The sequence below is a fragment of the Scophthalmus maximus genome, chromosome 5, assembly GCF_022379125.1.
Source record: "Scophthalmus maximus strain ysfricsl-2021 chromosome 5, ASM2237912v1, whole genome shotgun sequence".
Lineage (NCBI taxonomy): Eukaryota > Metazoa > Chordata > Actinopteri > Pleuronectiformes > Scophthalmidae > Scophthalmus > Scophthalmus maximus.
In genome coordinates, this window is record NC_061519.1 from 8247251 (window position 1) to 8267559 (window position 20309).

A 20309-nucleotide genomic window follows, 5' to 3' on the forward strand; every position below is an offset into this window, starting at 1 on the left:
AAGACAGCTATTAAGTCTGCCTCTGCTTCCCGTTGCTCATCAGTGAGTTGACAAAGATTATTTTTGCCACTCTCAATTAAATCAAAGTACTTGGGATGGGCTATGGTATAGGGGGAAAAGTCATACATGCAATATGCCAGGTGAACAGGAATCAGATGGTAAAAATACAAACTCCTGAATTAAACTAATTTTAGAGCTTTCATGGTGAAAATAAAAAACTGCGGCAATCAAATACATCAAATAATCTACAGAGATGAATGAACAGAGCAGAGTCCCTCACCACCTTCCAGTCACGCCTTAAAACTCATCTCTTCTCCTCTGCCTATCCTTAGAACCCCCCCCCTATTTTTTGTGCTTGTTTTGTTTGTTTGTTCTGTAAAACGACTTTGAGTCCCTGAAAAGTGCTATATAAATATAAATTATTATTATTATTATAATAAAGGGTCTGAACTTCCTAGATTAACATAAAATAAATAAAAGTATCTGCACGTCACAGAGGTGGTTCCCAGTTGCTGCAACTTGAGGAGCAAAACTTCACTTTTTGAAAAAAATGTATAACCAACGTGCATTGTGTAAAGTCCGGCATGCATCACGTTAAGTCAGCACTCAGCAGAGCTACATGAAGCCAAACTCAGCGAATCACAAAAGCAGAAAACTGGAAAAAGACAGGAAGTAAAACAAGCAAAAGACAAACAAGTTAAGTAAGTCATCATCCTATAAAAAAGTGCTGTATAAGAGCAGATCTTAATTGGTGTAATTTCTAAATTTTCAGCAATAAAATATATTTTATACCCATTTAAGTTAGTTAATTTCTGACAAACAATTTTGGAGCCTGATTTCCTTGACTTCCCAGGCAAACCCTGATGATGAATCCACTCTTTTTACACATTTATTTAATTAGCAATAGACAACCCCCCCCCAGAGTTATTAGACACAGATGTATAGGGCATCCCAAACCTAACTATAATCCAACCTCCCATCACATACCTTTTATTTTTCTGGCAAGCAACAACAAGGGTGATCAAGATAAGGGAGCATCTCCTTTCAGGTGTGCTTCCATTAATGCAGGGCCCTGGATGGTGATAGGTCAGCTCAGTCTGGAGAGAAACCAAAGAGCAAGCATGACTGGAGTGTTCAGGTGGAAGCCAATCAGCCAGTTAACAGCTAGAGGAAAGACAGGAAGAGAGAAAGAAAAGCTGGAGGTAAATAAAATATAAGCACTGCCCCTGCCTGGTATGTAACATATTAATGAAGGTTCTGTTGAATTAAACTACAGAGACTCAATTATGTCATTTGAACACATGTTTACCTGTGCTTGCCTACTTTTTCATGTCAAAATGCCTGCTGTGGAAATGGCCAATTGCTCCACACAAACCAGTCACTACAGCTGTGTCATGAGAAACACAGAGTATAACACCTAGTTAATCTCTATCACTGTCTGTCTTGGTCTTCTTTGCTTACTTTGACAATGGTACTCTTGTTCTTTTGCCCGGTATCTGCCATTTCCATTACCAGGGGAAAGCTAATGATAGCTACCGGGGAAAACAAAAGTGCTATCCTTCACAAACGCAATGGCGTTTGTGAAGAACATCAAGCCTTCACTTTCCTAAAAGATTTAATGCCAGGGAGGCAGACAGAATTGAACACTGGGAGCGAGGCTTACAGGAAACCAATCTAAATGTAATTATTCTACAGCAGTTACATCCTGTGGCATCAGCATTTACTTGATAACGAGTTAAAGTAAAAAACATGTCTATTGCTACGGTAAAGAAGTTCTTATTCTGAACTGCTTTTTGTCTCATCACTGAGTTCAAAGGTGATAATACTTGACTACAAGACTATATTTACACATAATCCATCCACATATGTAGCTATTTCTTAACTTAAGGCCATGTAAACTTTTTCCAATACATGGCATATGGTGGAAGCCTGGGACCCAGACAAATTCTGGGAGCTCGTTACATTTGCTCTGCCAGAACTGGATCCCCTACATTGTGAAGTGTTTGCGTCCGGCAGAAAACTTGCCAGTCCAATCACAACCGATGATCTGATCAGGCTAATATGGTGGGGTATATATGGCACCTCAGTACAACGAAAACCAGCTCATCATAATTGAAGTCTTATTAGTTGCTGCCTAAACAAATATACAGATATACCACCACCACAAATATTGACCTCACTATGTAAAGTGCCTTGAGACAATGTATGTTGTGATTTGGCACTACACAAATAAAATTGAATTGAATTGAATTGAACCTGTGCAGTTATACTAACTTATATAGATCAAAGCTAATAAATGACCTCAGGGCTCTGTTATTACTAAACAGTGCTATGGCCAGTACTAACATCCACATTTGCATCCTAAGACATTTCAAGTCTTACTACAAATTGAACAAATTGACTTCTGACTAAAAATCAGAGATTATCTTTTAACCTTTTTATTATTCAGGTGGAGAAGGTTTTTGTTCAGTTCCATGTCATTGAATAGTGCCCACGTCTTCCTGTCAAGTGACTTTTTTTTTCATGTAATATGAACTTGAAGAGGATTGTATGGACTCTGAACATTGATATTTTTAATAAACAATAGACATGTGACTGGTGTTAGAGATCAGGGTATAGACCTTACTGTTACCAGTGGTGAGTGATAATAAACGAGATCTCACAGCTGTGACCTTGGTCCTGTCTTGCCTCACTGCAGACAACAGCTGCAGCTCTTTATTGTCCCCCTTGAAATGTATTTCACACCCTATCACTTGACATCACTTGATGATTGTTGAGGTTTAGAGCTTGGGATGTTTGATGTGCCATAAATCCTGCCTGTCTGCTAGCCTACTTTATTTAGAGTATAAAGGCACAGTCTATGATTAAAACACAGTGGATCTGATTAAGAATTGAAATATACATATAGATATGAATGTGTCCTCTCGAGATTTTCAGTGCCGAGAAAAAAAGAAAAAAAGAAAACGCACGTGTTGTGATTTTCTTCTCCCTTTATTATTTGCACTTAGAAGTTGTGTCCTTTGTTTATGTAATATAATCAAGAATCACAGAATCTTTACAGAATTAAGTTAATTAATAGAATTACTTAATATAACTTACAAGGGCGAAAGAGAATGACTTGACTGACAGTAGCCTGTCCCTGCTCCCTCATTTCCTGCCTCCCCCTTTTTTTTGTCAGTGTCCATGTCTGGCCTTGTTCACAAGGTGAGAGCAACAAATAGCCGCACTGGGCTTGCATCTCCCAATTTGGAGAATGCTTTTTGTGATAGGCAACCTGGATGCCATTTCTCTAAAATTCATCCCCATATTTGGTCCACTAACAACCTTTATTAATGGAGAGGCCACCCGGTGTCAGCCACTGGATCCATCATTTCTTTTGACTCGGGTTGACGGTTAAGGGTAAGAAAGAACCCACTCAATATTAGAACTGCTTTAGTATGTGAGTTACCATTTTGAATAGTGTTTGTGTAGGTTTAGGTTTAAGTTAAAATTACTCTCAACTATATTTAGACAGTTTGTGCTGCCAATCTTTTGAGGGGTTAGTGATACATTTGATGAAAAGATTCATTATTTTACCTGAAGTTTTTTTTCATTAGTCATATGTGATATGTGATCTTAATTAAATAATGACATAATAAGATTTTGATGTTTTGCTTTTTGCTGTCTATGTCATTTAAATAGCACAGATCCAAAAATCCCTGTGGAGTTAAACGCCTCAGGTAAAATTAACTGCGGTATTTTATGTGCATTTTGTCATAATAAATTGATCCAATTATTGACTTAAATCATCCTACTTTTCTGTTTATATATTTTACTGACTCTCCTATATTTGTACTAAATGAAAACAAATTGAAAAGTTGTGGTTTTAAATAATATGTTAACAAGAATGTGATTTTATTATTTTTGTAAGGGGATGTGGAATTTGTATTTGAAACCTTTCCATTATTTCAGTATGTTCATTATTTCTGTTTTTACTATATTGTTGCTTAAAATCGCATGTCTTTCGTGAATGACCATTGGGGCAGTAAGAAGAATGAGCCTTAAAGGATTTATTTTTCTTTATCTTTAAAAGGTTAAAAAATGGGGGACGCTGTCATGGCAGAATTTGGGGTTGCTGCTTCTTTTCTAAGGAAGTCAGATAAGGAGCGTCTGGAGGCCCAGACTCGAATATTCGACATGAAGAAGGAGTGCTTCGTTCCTGACCCTGAGGTTGAGTACGTAAAGGCTACAGTCACTAATCGTGATGGTGACAAAGTCACTGTTAACACTGAATTTGGAAAGGTATGTACAAAAAAAACATTCAAATGTATACTCATAAAAGTCTGAACCATTGTTTAAAAATGTGTAATCTCTTCCTGCAGACTGTCACAGTGAAGGATTGCGATGTGCACCCTCAGAACCCGCCAAAGTTTGATAAAATTGAAGACATGGCGATGTTCACCTTCCTCCATGAGCCAGCTGTGCTGTTCAACCTCAAAGAGCGTTACGCAGCATGGATGATTTACGTAAGACTGTGACTTAATCTGTTACTCTTTTTAAAAAAACTTTCTTTCATTATAAGACATCTGAGATTTCACCACTACCCTCAATCCAACACTCTTTTAATATGATAGACCTACTCTGGGCTGTTCTGTGTGACTATCAACCCTTACAAAGCGCTGCCAGTCTACAACAAAGAAGTGGTTTCTGCCTACAGAGGAAAGAAGAGGACTGAAGCTCCTCCTCATATCTTCTCCATCTCTGACAATGCCTATCAGTACATGCTGTCAGGTGCATAATCTGCTTCTCACCTTCTGTAAATATTCAGCTCTGACATCATGCAGTATTTATATATTTTAAAATTTCTCTTGCTGACAGACAGAGAAAACCAGTCAATCCTTATCACGTAAGTGACAATGCCAACAAAAACCTCCTCAGTAGTTAAGCATAATTGGTCTTGGCCTAAAACCTTCTGACTCTCGTCTACTCAGTGGAGAATCTGGTGCTGGAAAGACTGTCAACACCAAACGTGTCATTCAGTACTTTGCCAGCATTGCAGCTGCCCCAGGTGCGAGGAAAGATGCAGCCAGTGAGAAGAAGGTCGGTACTCCATATATTTATATTAATATTACACTACCAAAATGTTAATGGTTATTCACAGGGAAATCTTTCTAAACCTTTTCCAAAATTGGTACTAAAACCATAAGTCTTTAATAAATTCAGGGTACCCTGGAGGATCAAATCATTCAGGCTAACCCAGCTCTAGAGGCCTTTGGTAATGCCAAGACCATCAGGAATGACAACTCTTCTAGATTTGTGAGTATCTCTGTGACTGCTGTGAATTTAACGTATTATAAATTGAATATTCTTTTTTAATTTTATAAATATAAATGAGCGTTACTTTTCCTCTTAGGGTAAATTCATCAGAATTCATTTTGACAACCGAGGAAAGCTGGCGTCTGCTGACATTGAGACTTGTAAGTAAAACAAAATGTATCCTTCCATCCATTTTCTAAACCTCTTGTCCTTTGTAGGTTTGTGTAGTCCTGAAGCCAATCCCAGTATGTGAGGGACAGGACACACCATGGAAAATATTCCTGTCTATCACAGGGCTAACAGGAGGCTCACAGGAGCAAGCCACAGAGATACACGGAGAACATGCAGACTAACAGGACAAAATAAAGAATGACCTTATTACAGTAACCAAAGAGCCAATGTTCTGCTTTTGTTCAACGAAAGGATGATAAAATGTCATCTAAAATGTTATTAATTAATGGCCAATCAAATATATGGCATCTCTGAGCATTTTGTTTTAAAAATGTTTGTATAACCCTTTACATCTACATTACCCTTACAGCAGATAGTTTTATACTGGAAAACAATAACATTATATACATATATTATTCTTCCAACAGATCTTCTGGAAAAGTCTCGTGTGACCTTCCAGCTCAAAGCTGAGAGGGACTACCATATTTTCTACCAGATCTTGTCTCAGGCAAAGCCTGAACTTCTGGGTAAGTGCACATTCAGGTGATACATGGCTGTAACTGCATCATGCATTGTAATTTCAATAAATATTTTCTATTTTGTCAAATATCTTCTCTTAGATATGTTGCTCATCACCAACAACCCCTATGACTACGCCTTCATCTCTCAAGGAGAGACAACAGTGGCCTCCATCAATGATTCTGAAGAACTGATGGCCACTGATGTAAGTCTTTGATTCACAACAGCAGACAACGTTTAGTCAAACAGTATTTTTTAACACTAAGGAAATACCAGAACATTACATTTTATTTTAATTTAAATTAGGATGCCTTTGATGTGCTGGGCTTCAATCAAGAAGAGAAGAACAGTATTTACAAGCTGACCGGTGCCATTATGCATCATGGCAACATGAAGTTTAAGCAGAAGCAGCGAGAGGAGCAGGCAGAGGCTGATGGCACTGAGGGTAAGAGATGCTGTTATAGGGATATATGTAGGTGTGTATGACAATACCAACAACAACTGTTATTATTATTATTAGTGTTTTGTCATACATATACATTGCAGACAAGGAGCAAGCCTTTACTCCGCTCTTGATTTGTAGTGATGGTTTTGACATTGACAGTCACCTTGAGACAAAAAATGTGAACAAATACAAATGATATAAAATCAACTCGAGTGACATTGTGATGGCATCTGAAACTGTGCCAATCCTGATTCCCAATGCACAACATGACAAGTACAGCTGAGCCTCTACACAAATTGAATCTGAAGCTATTTTAAAGCCGCAGTAAGCAAGTTTCAAATGTAAGACTAATAATAACCTCTGCTAGCCATTGTTAGCCATAAATTGGGCTGTATCAAACAAAAGTGCTTGCCAACAGCAAGAAAAACCTGCATTATTTTAATTTGTTTTACCCTAAATAAGATTGATTGTCAGGGGATACAGCAAATTCCGAATGAATTCAAGAACAAATTAGAAAAAAAAAGTTGCTGAACTAACCAGCGGTGTTTGTCTCTGCTGCATGAAAGCTTTTTATTTCATGTGTCTGAAGTTGCAGTGAGGGTCTGAATATTACTATAAAATGTTTAAAATTCTGTGGTCAATAGAAGCTCATATTAAAGAACAATGTTTGCCAAATACAGAACTTAACAACATATCCTCCTTATTTTTAATAAGCCCTGTGTCAGTTGCAATTACATTTCCTAAAAGGTGTCTTTTCTGTTGCTTGTAAAATTGATTTCTTGGAAACAGGATATCCCATGTCAGGTTAAAGATGCAGAGCTGTATGACATGATTAATTATTTTCTCAGATGCTGACAAAATTGCATATCTGATGGGCCTGAACTCCGCTGACCTCATCAAAGGTCTCTGTCACCCACGAGTCAAAGTAGGAAATGAGTGGGTCACCAAGGGACAAAATGTCGCCCAGGTAAAGAGTAGAAGGGGGCCTTTTGAGGATAGTTTGGTTGAAAAATTTAATTAAATTTTTTTAATATATCACTCATCATTTTCCCCCCAAGGTGAGCTATTCTATCGGTGCACTGGCAAAGTCAGTGTATGAGAAGATGTTTCTGTGGATGGTTGTGAGAATCAACCAATCCCTGGACACCAAACAGCCTCGCCAATACTTCATTGGTGTGCTGGATATTGCTGGATTTGAAATCTTTGATGTGAGTTGAAATGGAAACCAAAGCTCATGAAGATTACAAATTCAAATTTACTGTTCTTCACCTGATTTAATGCTTACTATTAATGTCCCTATACAGTTCAACACTTTTGAGCAGATGTGCATCAACTTCACCAATGAAAAACTGCAACAGTTTTTCAACCACCACATGTTTGTGCTGGAGCAGGAAGAGTACAAAAAAGAGGGCATTGAATGGACTTTCATAGACTTTGGTATGGATCTGCAGGCCTGTATTGACCTCATTGAGAAGGTGAGTTTATTTAGTATTTTAGGAATGAAAATATGATTAGTTGAGTAAGTTACAAAAGTTCTGATGTGTTTTTCTGAAACTAAACATCATCTATTTTGCTTGTCAATAATTTGAAAATATCTTTACCTCCTTCATTATATTCTCCTCAGCCCATGGGTATCATGTCCATCCTTGAAGAGGAGTGCATGTTTCCTAAAGCCTCTGATACCACCTTTAAAGCTAAGCTCTATGACAACCACCTGGGGAAATCTGGCAACTTCCAGAAGCCAAGAGTTATCAAAGGAAGACCAGAGGCCCATTTCTCACTTGTTCACTATGCTGGTACTGTTGATTATAATATCAACAACTGGCTGGTGAAGAACAAGGATCCCCTGAATGAGACTGTGGTGACTCTTTTCCAGAAGTCTAACCTTAAACTTTTATCCTTGCTTTTTGCTGGGTATGCAGGAGCTGACGCAGGTATGTTGACACACACACAAACACACACACACACACACACACACACACACACACACACACACACACACACACACAAACACTCACACATACATACACAAACACACACATGCACACACGGTTTTCTGATGACTAAATTTGACAAAGTGGTTTTATTTAGTTCAGGAAAAGGGCAAAGGTGGTAGCAAGAAGAAAGGTTCATCCTTCCAGACTGTGTCAGCTTTGCACAGGGTAAATGCTTTTTCTGTCATTCACAATTTCAAATAATTGTTACTGTGATGATCTAGACAGAGCATGTGCACTCATTATATGAAATAGTATATGCAGTAAGTGTACAACATAGCATGCATGGCTATGACACAATTATTTCAGAAAACCTATTTAACTGAATAGTTTTGTCAAAAACTTGCAGGAGAACCTGAGCAAGCTGATGACCAACTTGAGGTCTACTCACCCTCACTTTGTACGCTGCATCATCCCTAACGAGACCAAGACTCCCGGGGCCATGGAGAACCCCCTGGTGATGCACCAGCTGCGCTGTAACGGTGTGCTGGAAGGCATCCGGATCTGCAGAAAGGGTTTCCCCAACAGGATCCTCTACGGAGATTTCAAGCAGAGGTTTGCATGCGATATACAAACACACATAACAACTAACAATGAAAACAGATGGAATTATTGTGGCATCTTCAAAGATATTTTGTTCCTGACAAGAAAAACATTGTATTGATTTTACTTGTGTCAAAGATACCGCATTTTGAACCCGAATGCCATTCCTGAGGGACAGTTCATCGACAACAAGAAGGCTGCAGAAAAACTGTTGGGTTCTCTGGATATTGACCACACCCAGTACAGACTGGGTCACACCAAGGTCAGTAAGTTCAATGCTGATTAAGTGAAACACATTTTGCATAACAGGTATGTTATTACTGACAATATAGATAGATGGATATACAGAACTGAATTTTCAAAGCCTATATAAATTACACCTACTCTCCCTGTTACTGAATTAACAGGGAGAACAGAATATATTGAATATATACATTTGTATGGTAACAACAGCAGGCAAAAGGCAACAGAAAATGTCAACATGATGAAAAGTCTCTGCAGGGATTGTTTCTGGATATCTCTGATATGTTGACCAATGCTGACTTTATTTTTTCGATAATGACTTCAAAATATCCTTAATTGAATCTGCCACTATTAAACAGGTGTTCTTCAAAGCTGGACTGTTGGGTCAGCTGGAGGAGATGCGAGATGACCGACTAGCTCTTATCATCACTGGTATTCAAGCCCGGTCACGAGGCCTTCTGGCAAGAATTGAATTCCAGAAGATTGTAGAACGCAGGTAACTGCTAAAAGCTTAGCAAAAGTCAAATCAATTGCATTCCAAAGGCCAATACCACCAATATTGCCCCATGTGCTTTTACAATCTCTACAACATACCACACTCTTTATCCTTAGACCCATAATTCAGATATGGAAAAAGCTCCACCAAAAAATACCTAGTAATCTGTTAAAATGGACAACAAATCCCTTCACAAAACACATTAAATGTGTCCGGGGCCTTACAAACACAACCCAGAATGCCATTGCAATAGAAATCAAATTAAGCAGATCACGATGAAAGGTGGAAATTAATTTATGTGAAAGGGCATTTTATGCAATCTTGTTAAAACTGGAATCTCCCCGCTACAGAGGGCTTTAAGGACAATGAAAATCTGTTATCCACAGGGATGCACTGCTTGTAATCCAGTGGAACATCCGTGCCTTCATGGGGGTCAAGAATTGGCCCTGGATGAAGATGTTCTTCAAAATCAAGCCTCTGTTGAAGTCGGCAGAGAATGAGAAGGAGATGGCCAACATGAAGGAAGAGTTTACCAAACTGAAAGAGGCTTATGCAAAATCAGAAGCCCGCAGAAAAGAACTTGAGGAAAAAATGGTCACTCTTCTCCAAGAGAAGAATGACCTGCAGCTCCAAGTTCAGGCTGTATGTTCAAAATCTATCAGCATTACAAATTTTAAAATCATACCGAGTCTGCCAAGGTGTAAAGCTGAGCTCTTTTTTAACGATAACAGGAGCAAGATACTCTGGGTGATGCCGAAGAAAGATGCGAAGGGCTGATCAAAAGCAAGATTCAGCTGGAGGCAAAGGCCAAAGAGCTGACGGAAAGACTGGAGGATGAGGAGGAGATGAATGCTGAACTGACTGCTAAGAAGAGGAAGCTGGAGGATGAGTGCTCCGAGTTAAAGAAAGACATTGATGACTTAGAGTTAACTCTGGCAAAAGTGGAAAAAGAGAAGCATGCCACTGAGAACAAGGTACCACAAACACTAATTACAGTAGATTTACTCTGAGTATAACGTGTGTTGAAGTCCTTGATAAAAAATATCTTCTGGTCTTAGGTAAAGAACCTGGTCGAGGAGATGGCAGCTCTGGAGGAGATCATTGCCAAGTTGACCAAGGAAAAGAAAGCTTTACAGGAGGCTCATCAGCAAACACTGGACGACCTGCAGAGTGAAGAAGACAAAGTCAACATTCTAACGAAGGCCAAGTCCAAGCTGGAGCAGCAAGTGGACGATGTAAGAATTAACATAGTCATGTGGATCTTGTATATTAAAAATGGTAAATTCCAAATTTTAAGAAGTTATTTATTACTACCCACAGCTTGAAGGATCACTTGAGCAAGAGAAGAAAATACGCATGGATCTTGAGAGAGCAAAGCGGAAGCTTGAAGGAGACCTAAAGTTAGCTCAAGAGAGTGTCATGGACCTGGAAAATGACAAACAGCAACTCGAAGAGAGGCTGAAAAAGTAATATGAGACATATACTTTTCAAAACAAAAAGATTTCTAACGATTTGTCAGTTGTAACATTTTACATTCTTTCATTTACAGAAAAGATTTTGAAATCAGCCAACTCAATGGCAAAGTAGAGGATGAACAGGCAATGAGTGCCCAGCTCCAGAAAAAACTGAAGGAGTTTCAGGTAATGTTTTAAACAGGGTGAAGTAAGCTATTGCATAAATGTAAGTATTTGAGACCATAGCGTGTTTCCTTACTTTGGTCTAGGCCCGCATTGAAGAGCTGGAGGAAGAGCTTGAGGCAGAGCGAGCTGCCCGAGCTCGGGTGGAGAAGCAGAGAGCAGACTTGGCCAGAGAGCTGGAGGAGATCAGCGAGAGGCTGGAGGAGGCCGGTGGAGCAACATCTGTCCAGATTGAGATGAACAAGAAGAGAGAGGCTGAGTTCCAGAAACTCCGCAGAGACCTTGAAGAGGCCACTCTGCAGCATGAATCCACCGCCGCCACACTCAGGAAGAAACAGGCTGACAGTGTTGCTGACCTTGGAGAGCAGTTAGACAACCTGCAGAGAGTCAAGCAGAAGCTTGAGAAGGAGAAGAGTGAGCTCCGACTGGAACTGGATGATGTGGTCTCCAGTATGGAACATATTGTGAAGGCTAAGGTAAGGTACTTTGATGCATTCTTTGTTGTTTTACCCATTTTTTTTTAAATGTTTCGATGAAATAAAGTTCTCAAGTATTTTATGTGCCATTCATCAAGTTGTCTTTTGTTTTCAGAATAATTTGGAGAAAATGTGCAGGTCTCTGGAAGACAACATGAATGAGTATAAAACAAAGGCAGAAGAAGGACAGCGAACCATTAATGACTTCACCATGCAGAAGGCAAAGCTTCAAACAGAGAATGGTATATGCATTTGATTTGAAATGTGTTCTTTTTGGAAATATTATGAAGTATGGACTAATTTTAACCTTGAATCAAAATTAGGTGAACTTTCAAGGATGCTTGAGGAAAAAGATTCTCTGGTGTCTCAGCTCACCAGAGGAAAACAGTCCTACACTCAGCAAGTTGAAGATCTTAAAAGACAACTAGAGGAAGAAATCAAGGTAGCAAAACATTTCAGTGAGACCTCATTTAGTGCAGACTGGATGTTGGTACACAGGCACATTAATTTATGCTTTCATTTCAGGCCAAGAATGCATTAGCCCATGCAGTGCAGTCTTCTCGTCACGACTGTGATCTGCTCAGGGAGCAATATGAGGAGGAGCAGGAGGCCAAGGCTGAACTGCAGCGCAGCATGTCCAAGGCCAACTCTGAGGTGGCTCAGTGGAGAGCTAAGTACGAAACTGATGCCATCCAGAGGACCGAGGAGCTGGAGGAGGCCAAGTGAGTGAAAGATATTTTCACTTAAACAATTCTCTCAAGTTTTAAAGCAATTAACCCTAAATGAATTATATTGTACTCCAGAAAAAAGCTGGCTCAGCGTCTGCAAGATGCTGAAGAGGCTGTTGAAGCAGTGAATTCCAAATGTTCCTCTCTGGAGAAGACCAAACACAGACTGCAGAACGAGATTGAAGATCTCATGGTGGATGTAGAGAGGTCTAATGCTGCTGCTGCTGCTCTGGACAAGAAGCAAAGAAACTTTGACAAGGTAGAATTTAATGAACACATGGCCATTTTGCTCTTTTCAATGAGGAATTTCTAAAAAATAACACATATGTACACATATTTCAGGTCTTGGCAGAATGGAAACAGAAGTATGAGGAGTCTCAAACAGAGCTGGACAGTTCTCAGAAGGAAGCCAGGTCTCTGAGCACTGAGCTCTTCAAACTGAAGAACTCCTATGAAGAATCTATTGAACATCTGGAGACCATGAAGCGAGAGAATAAGAATCTACAGGGTAAGAGTTAACAGCAGCTTACACATCTGTTTGTAGGATTTGCTGTATTGACTTAACAATTGATAAACTTATATTTTGTTTCTCAGAGGAAATATCTGACCTCACTGAACAAATTGCTGAGGGTGGAAAGAGTATTCATGAGCTTGAGAAGATTCGAAAACAGTTGGAACAAGAGAAGTCAGATATACAAACAGCTCTGGAGGAGGCAGAGGTATGTTGTGGCTTTATGTTAACACCCTTGGGGACATTAATGTGTCAGCAACAAGTGAAACCCCTGAAATTAAATGCAACATCCTGTTTGTCTGTCTAGGCCTCACTGGAGCATGAGGAGGGGAAGATTCTCAGAGCCCAGCTCGAGTTCAATCAGGTGAAAGCTGATATTGAGCGCAAGCTGACCGAAAAAGATGAAGAGATGGAGCAAGCAAAAAGAAACCATCAGCGAATTGTGGACACTCTTCAGAGCTCTCTCGATGCTGAGACTCGCAGCAGGAATGAGGCCCTGCGTCTGAAGAAGAAGATGGAGGGAGACCTCAATGAGATGGAAATCCAGCTCAGCCAGGCCAACAGGCAGGCAGCTGAGGCCCAGAAACAACTCAAGGCTGTTCATGCACATTTTAAGGTACAACATTATATTTAGGGAAAAAAAGAACCCCTTTGATGCCATGGATTATATTTTCATTTGATTTATCTTCACATTAAATGTCATGCTTTCCAGGATACTCAGCTCCAGCTTGATGACTCTCTGCGAGCCAATGATGATATGAAGGAGAACATTGCCATTCTTGACAGACGCAACAACCTGCTTCAGGCTGAAGTGGAGGAGTTGAGAGCTGCTCTGGAGCAAACTGAGAGAGGTCGCAAACTTGCTGAGCAAGAGCTGATGGATGTTAGTGAGAGGGTGCAGCTACTGCACTCACAGGTAAAATTCACTCATCTAACACAGTTCTTTTTAATTACTGTCAGTATACTGAGGAATTCTGATATTAATATTGTGTTGTCAACCAGAACACCAGCCTGATAAACCAGAAGAAGAAGCTGGAGGCCGATACGTCCCAGCTTCAGACAGAAGTAGAAGATGCTGTGCAGGAGTGCAGAAATGCAGAGGAGAAGGCCAAGAAGGCCATTACTGATGCTGCCATGATGGCAGAGGAGCTGAAGAAAGAGCAGGACACCAGCTCTCACCTGGAGCGTATGAAGAAGAACATGGAACAAACCATCAAAGACCTGCAGCACCGTCTGGATGAGGCTGAGCAGATCGCCATGAAGGGAGGCAAGAAGCAGATACAGAAGCTCGAGGCCAGGGTGGGTGTCAATCAATTTCTAGGCAATCAAATTTCATTTTCAGATGAAAAACCGAACGAGATGTGCTCACTTGATTACCTGATCAAAACCAATATTGTATATCTTAGAAGTTTTAACATCTCCTGGAAAAAATTCAATCTTCATGTCTTCTCTTTATCAGATCAGAGAACTAGAGAATGAACTAGAGATTGAACAAAGAAAGTCCAGCGATTCTATCAAGGGAATACGGAAATATGAGAGAAGAATCAAAGAGTTGACCTATCAGGTAAGTTTCAGTACAGTAACGATACTGTGGAACACTGAGTGCATATCTCATGTGCACAGTTCCTTTGAACTGTCTTTTTAACTTTTATAACTATTCTATTTACTTCTGGTGATTTCATGCCAAGTGAAGCACTTTGTAATCTGTACAAATTCTCTACAAATAAAGGTCGTTTTTATTGTTATGAGAAATAATTTTTTTCATTTTTATTTTCAGACAGAGGAGGATCGTAAGAATCTTGCCCGTCTGCAAGATCTTGTAGACAAACTGCAGCTAAAGGTGAAAGCCTACAAGAGAGCTGCCGAGGAGGCTGTAAGTACTTTTTTAGACCAACTCATACAGACATAGGTAAAAATCCTCAAAAAATCAATACGTGCATAATCAATACCATGGCTCATTTCCTCTCCAATAGAGTAAAAGCTATTTAGTAGAGCTTGGATTAATGGCAAGAATGACACCAAGTCTCAATGGAATGACTTTATAAAATGATTGAAAAACAATTTAGAATGAAATTGTGACTTTAAATTTGCACAGATGAGTAAAAACATTCTCTTGACAATCTAGTTATTATTTCATATGTAATGTAATTCCGAATGGTGTCAGCTGGTTTCATTCCATAACCTACCTTATTATTACAAGGCAGTGATGACCATGTTTGTAATTTCTATAGGAGGAACAGTCCAACAGTAACCTTACCAAGTACCGCAAGATTACACATGAGCTTGATGAAGCCGAAGAGAGAGCTGACATCGCCGAGTCTCAGGTCAACAAGCTACGTGCTAAGAGCCGGGATGTGGGGTCTAAGGTCAGTTTTTTAAAAACTTTTTTTCAGTATGAAACATTATTTTGGGATGTTTAATGGAGCTACAATACAACAGTACCATCTGGAGGATGTATTATGACAAATATACATGAAATTAGAAGTTATTCTTTGTCTTATAAATTACAATATATTATGTTAATACCAGCAGAAGAATGGAATTATAAAAAAAATACCAGTTTCATTGTTTGAGCCAGTCAACTAATGTCACCAGTAAAATAGAACAGCACCTTCAAATGTAGAATCAATTACACATTTTGATTGCTATAAAAATTCGTATACATTTTCTAATAAAACAAATATTTAATATAACAAAGATTTGTTTAATCGTCTCTTTGTCTCTCCTAATCCAGAAAGGACAAGACGGGGAGTAAAGCTCATGGAATGGATTCTTGTTTTTGAGGCATCTGTTGTCTCCCTAAGCATGTTGATTGTTCAGTAGAATAAAATGAATCTGCACCTCCAACTGTGTCTTGTGTGTTTTCTTAGCTTTACCATAAATCTATACAGTTGAACAAAATATTAGGATAGTGGTGACATTTACATTAATTGGTGTCTCTAACAAGTTATGTTAACAAGTTAAGTAAAATTGATTTAATTTGAATTTCAGGATCTAAATCACAGTTATGGTAAAATGGACTGAATTTATAAAGCTCTATTCTAGTCTGACCACTTAAGTCGGTTTACAGCACAAGTCACATTCACACACATGTACAGAATATATACCATACAAGGGGTAAGTGTCTTGCCCAAGGACACATAGGCATGCAGACTGGGGGAAGCGGGGATCAAGCCGCCGAACTTCGGGTTAGTGGACGACGGCCTCTACCTCCTCAGCTACTGCAGCCCACTTGAGGATGTAGCTTTGACAATACAGCATGTTTGTCTGTGCAAATGGTTAATAAAAATGTGGATTAGATTTGATATACATATAATCCATACATCCATTTGCTATTGCGATTATCCTTTAACAGTCGCAGGGGCTGGACTGATCCGAGCTGACATTGGCTGAGAGGCTCTATCCAGAGAGTACACTACAGTCTATCACAGGGCTGACATATAGAGACCAACAACCATTCATAAATATCATATCATAAATCATAAATATATGACATCTTGAACAGCTTGGAATATAGTTATTGCTGGATATTAAGGACAGTAATTAGTTATGGCGATATTATGTATCACCAATGGAAATTATTTTGGGTCATTTGGGTGTGTTGAGTAGTGTGCTCTATCGACTTTCAACATTGATGTCACAGTGTATGGGCATATACTAGAGCTCACTTCTACATCACTGCGGGGGGGAAAGAAACATAAAACAGTAGAGGTCAGCAAAGTGTTAAGTTGCTCTCATAAGGTACAGGGCTAACAGTATACTTTGGCCACAGTAGTGTGCTGCCTTTGAGTGTCACCTTGCAGATGGTGCTGTTGGAACTGGACGACCAACCAAAACCTTTGGCTACATTACTGAATGCAGTGAACTGCATTTTCAAAACATGATTTCTCTGGACAGTGTGCAGCAAGTGGTTTTTTTTACAATATGTTTTAAAGTATGCTGCTGGCTGTTTTGTGTCAATAAAATACCTGTCCATGAACATAGAGTAATTATGGAATGCATCCACAGCATAGACATCTCTATAATTACATCTATCACAGATAATTGTGTGATCATGGACCTATTATGAACATGCTACAGTGTCATTAACATATTACATAGAATTTGCGATTTGAGGCGTCAATTCTCTAAGGCTCACGTGTTGTATCAAAGCGCTTTTGTGGAAGGTGTCTCATTCCAAAGGTTTGGGTCGTTTCGCAATAAAAGCCTTTGATTTTTTTTACCAAAAAAAGAAAAACATGAAGTGTTAAGGGAGCTGCAACCAAAGGCATTCTGTGCTGTTTCATGTAGTAGTAAGTTTATCATTCGTATTAAACTGTATAACATTTTGACATGAATTACAATAAACTTATACTACTACAAACTTTTAGAGTAATTAATCAGTACATTTTCACCACTTTGAACCAGCTTCATAAAGAAGGAACGAAAAGCTTTTGTCTAAATTTTTGTCTAGAAAATAGAACATTGCACGGTTGAAGGCCTCACTCATTTTCCCCCTGTATATCTCTCTATTATCTCTAAATTTTAAAAACCTAGCCTACAGTAGCTCAAGTAACAACACTCAAGTTGCATAGTGCAACAACATGTCATACATTTTTGTACATATTTAATGTGCATAGTCATAAGGTGTAGATTGTGCATATGTTATAAACCTTTTCACATTGAAAAATCCATTAAAACATGATATAATTCAAACCCTACCTCTGCCCTGTTGTGAAAAATGTTGAGTCTTCATCAGCAGAGAGTTTCAACGTTTCAATCTATAGCAGTCTGCTGGATCGGAGAGCAAAGGCACCAACCGTGAACTACTTCATCGTCTGAATGCAGGCCAGGAAAAATAGCAAGACAAGAGAAGGACATATGGAGGCAGGGTCCAACACTCAGCACCTCCTCAAGTGACCATCAGTAAATAACAAGTATTCTAACAATAGCAACCTCATCTGAAACCGAAGTTTCAGGTTTCATACTTAAGAGGGGACAAGGTGTCTCCGCGTTCCCTTGTGTGTACATGTGGTTGCAGAAGTCAGAGGTACAAGGACGGTGGACAGCTGGGAATGGGATCTCTGACGACGGGAATAGATAATAGAAAAGAAAAGGAGTTCAGTGTCTTGGTATGAAGGCAATCACATAATACAGGAGTACAATTAAAAGAACTTCTCGTTGTTACCCCGGCTAAGCAAGGTTTGTCGATAAGCTACTGTGGAGGCCATCATGTAACAAACAATAGCCAAGTTTCAGTTTTACGAATGAAGTACTCCATTTGTTTTGGTGAAATGACCCTCCTATCCGTATCACAAAGTACAACTTTGTATTTGAAATATCTCTTTAAAGTGAATAGAATAACCAATTTCTTATGTATTTGAGAGCAGCTCAACATAATCTGTCCATTGCCAATAAGTGTGTGGTGTCATGGTGACCATTATACACATGCTGTTAGTGTGTGGAAGGGTCACAGCACAAAACAGCTTGATTAGGGAAGAGGTCTTGGTTTGGGTAAAAACGTAGTGTCGTATTTAAAGTTAGTAATGCAAAGTTTCATGCATTATTTTCCTGCACTTGTTCTTTCACAGTTTCTGATGGTTGTACGGTAAATAAGTGGCCCACTGCTATTTTCTATTGATCACCTGCTGCTGCCTCTCTCTCAAATTTGTTCCACTGTAGTGCGTCATAAGCTGCTCCCAAGCTGTCCACTAAATCATCAGTGCTGCGAAGGCAGCCAGCAGGAATTTCACGGGTTATCTTTGTGCTCAAGGATACAAAGGGGCTTACTCCTGCCTCCTTACAGGGGCAGGAGTAAGAATACAACATACAGTATAACCCTGAAGTACTAACCTGACAATTAACAGAATAAATTATGTAATAATAGGATTCAAAGTCTTGAAATAAATTCCAGAGAAAGACTAGTTAATTAAAGATATTTCAATCAGGAGAGATAAGTGAATGAAGAAATCATATTCATTACAGATGGAACAGAATGATATATGATGACAAAGTATTGATAGAGTGTTTGGTGCTTAGACTCCATGGGTTGATATAGTCGTAGAGGGGATCGGTCCTGAGCAGCAGCAAAGTCCCTGGTCCCTGGTCACAAGTACTGTATTTCAATGTCAAAGAAAACTTATCGTCTTTGTCCCACTATTAGTAATTCAGTCCTAACTCTGTTCAAGTAAGTGTTTTGAAAAATATGGCTTTGTGTTATTGCATGGAGCTGGTATAGCTCAGGGGGTTACACAGCTGACTTTGGTACAGAAAGTCAGATTTAGATTCCTGGTCAGGGCAAGGCTAATATTTAGTGTGGGCCCTGAGGCAGCCAGCCAGATGATGAGGATAAAGCTAGGATTCTAAAACTACCATTCAAAATGCAAACATAAGTCTGGGTTGCGCTAAATGTCTAATGGCCTGTAGGACTTTGTCTTACGGTACCACACTGCCAGAATATTGAGTTCCTCAATTCATTAGCCTACTCTAGGCTATAACATTATACCAGTAAGTTTTGAAATTCTTAGTGCAAATCATAAACGAAAAATATCTTTCATGTCACTATCAGTTAATAAGGTAACACACTGGTGATGGTTCCTTACTGAACTATTTATATATTTGCAGTAATAAGAACTGGATATCTGTGTCGAAATTCTTGGAAAAAAATTATTAGGTTGCAGCTTTTATCCAAGACAAAACATTTCGGACAGCTGCAGCTTCCTGCATTAGCCGGTGAATCACAGTGGATAACATGTTTTATTGTGAAGCACTCTTAGGAAATAAAGTGAGCGTTTGTCAGTGAGCTTAGTTCTTACCAAACTCTGTCATCTAAGATGAGTAGCAATAGTCATTTTGGGCATCTCTTCACAGCGGAACAGTTTGAGACAGTGCAGGAAGTAATGGAGCAGACACAAGGACGTGTTAGATAAAGAACTGTCCACCTCCGACTTCTAGGCCAACTTTAAAAAAAAGCAGGACAGATATGTGACCACGGTCAGTCACGGAATGATGGCAAATGGCCTATTATTTACCGATGTCTTTATTAAAATGGCAAGTAGTTCATTTTGCTGTCCCCTCAATTCTTCAACCTGTGGTGTTAAACCCCATTTGATTTTTGCCAAACAGTAACAACAGGTGTCGTTCAATCGACCAGGACTGATATCTTCAAGGTTGCCACTTTTGCACCAAAATGTAGTGAAGAGTGTATTCAAATAGATAATACGTGTATAATTAAGAGTAATGTAGAAGAAATGACACAACAGGGACACTAAC

The 20309-nt window shown here is 39.2% G+C and overlaps 1 protein-coding gene and 1 long non-coding RNA gene across 3 annotated transcripts in view; one reads left to right on the forward strand and one right to left on the reverse strand.

The window, feature by feature from the left end:
• LOC118311290 overlaps nucleotides 1-17903 on the reverse strand; it is a 38470-nt gene extending 20567 nt beyond the window's left edge. For both annotated transcript variants that reach the window (XR_004793952.2, XR_004793953.1), the window contains exons 1-3: nucleotides 17760-17903; nucleotides 8816-8958; nucleotides 988-1097 (exon numbers count right to left, since the gene is read on the reverse strand). This is a non-coding gene — a long non-coding RNA (uncharacterized LOC118311290). The remainder of the gene's footprint in view (nucleotides 1-987; nucleotides 1098-8815; nucleotides 8959-17759) is intronic.
• Nucleotides 3293-15905, forward strand: LOC118311287 (myosin-7). Its single transcript, XM_035635017.2, has 39 exons — nucleotides 3293-3399; nucleotides 3682-3719; nucleotides 4073-4281; nucleotides 4362-4505; nucleotides 4614-4770; nucleotides 4858-4885; nucleotides 4971-5079; nucleotides 5203-5295; nucleotides 5393-5456; nucleotides 5895-5993; nucleotides 6087-6190; nucleotides 6292-6430; nucleotides 7279-7397; nucleotides 7489-7638; nucleotides 7735-7905; nucleotides 8055-8364; nucleotides 8522-8592; nucleotides 8774-8979; nucleotides 9106-9229; nucleotides 9570-9706; nucleotides 10093-10348; nucleotides 10438-10680; nucleotides 10765-10941; nucleotides 11027-11172; nucleotides 11256-11346; nucleotides 11430-11819; nucleotides 11935-12061; nucleotides 12143-12261; nucleotides 12345-12541; nucleotides 12623-12806; nucleotides 12890-13055; nucleotides 13142-13266; nucleotides 13366-13674; nucleotides 13771-13974; nucleotides 14061-14357; nucleotides 14518-14622; nucleotides 14836-14931; nucleotides 15290-15424; nucleotides 15793-15905. The coding sequence occupies exons 3-39, from the start codon at nucleotides 4081-4083 to the stop codon at nucleotides 15811-15813; spliced, it is 5814 nt and encodes a 1937-aa protein (XP_035490910.1). The 5' UTR covers nucleotides 3293-3399; nucleotides 3682-3719; nucleotides 4073-4080; the 3' UTR covers nucleotides 15814-15905.
• Nucleotides 17904-20309: the final 2406 nt, after the last annotated feature.

Coding starts and splice junctions, on each gene's coding strand:
- LOC118311287 (XM_035635017.2), top strand. CDS start 4,081: ATGGGGGACGCTGTCATGGCAGAATTTGGGGTTGCTGCTTCTTTTCTA. Junction 7,398..7,488: donor AGGGACAAAATGTCGCCCAG/GTAAAGAGTAGA, acceptor TTTCCCCCCAAG/GTGAGCTATTCTATCGGTGC. Junction 8,365..8,521: donor GTATGCAGGAGCTGACGCAG/GTATGTTGACAC, acceptor GGTTTTATTTAG/TTCAGGAAAAGGGCAAAGGT.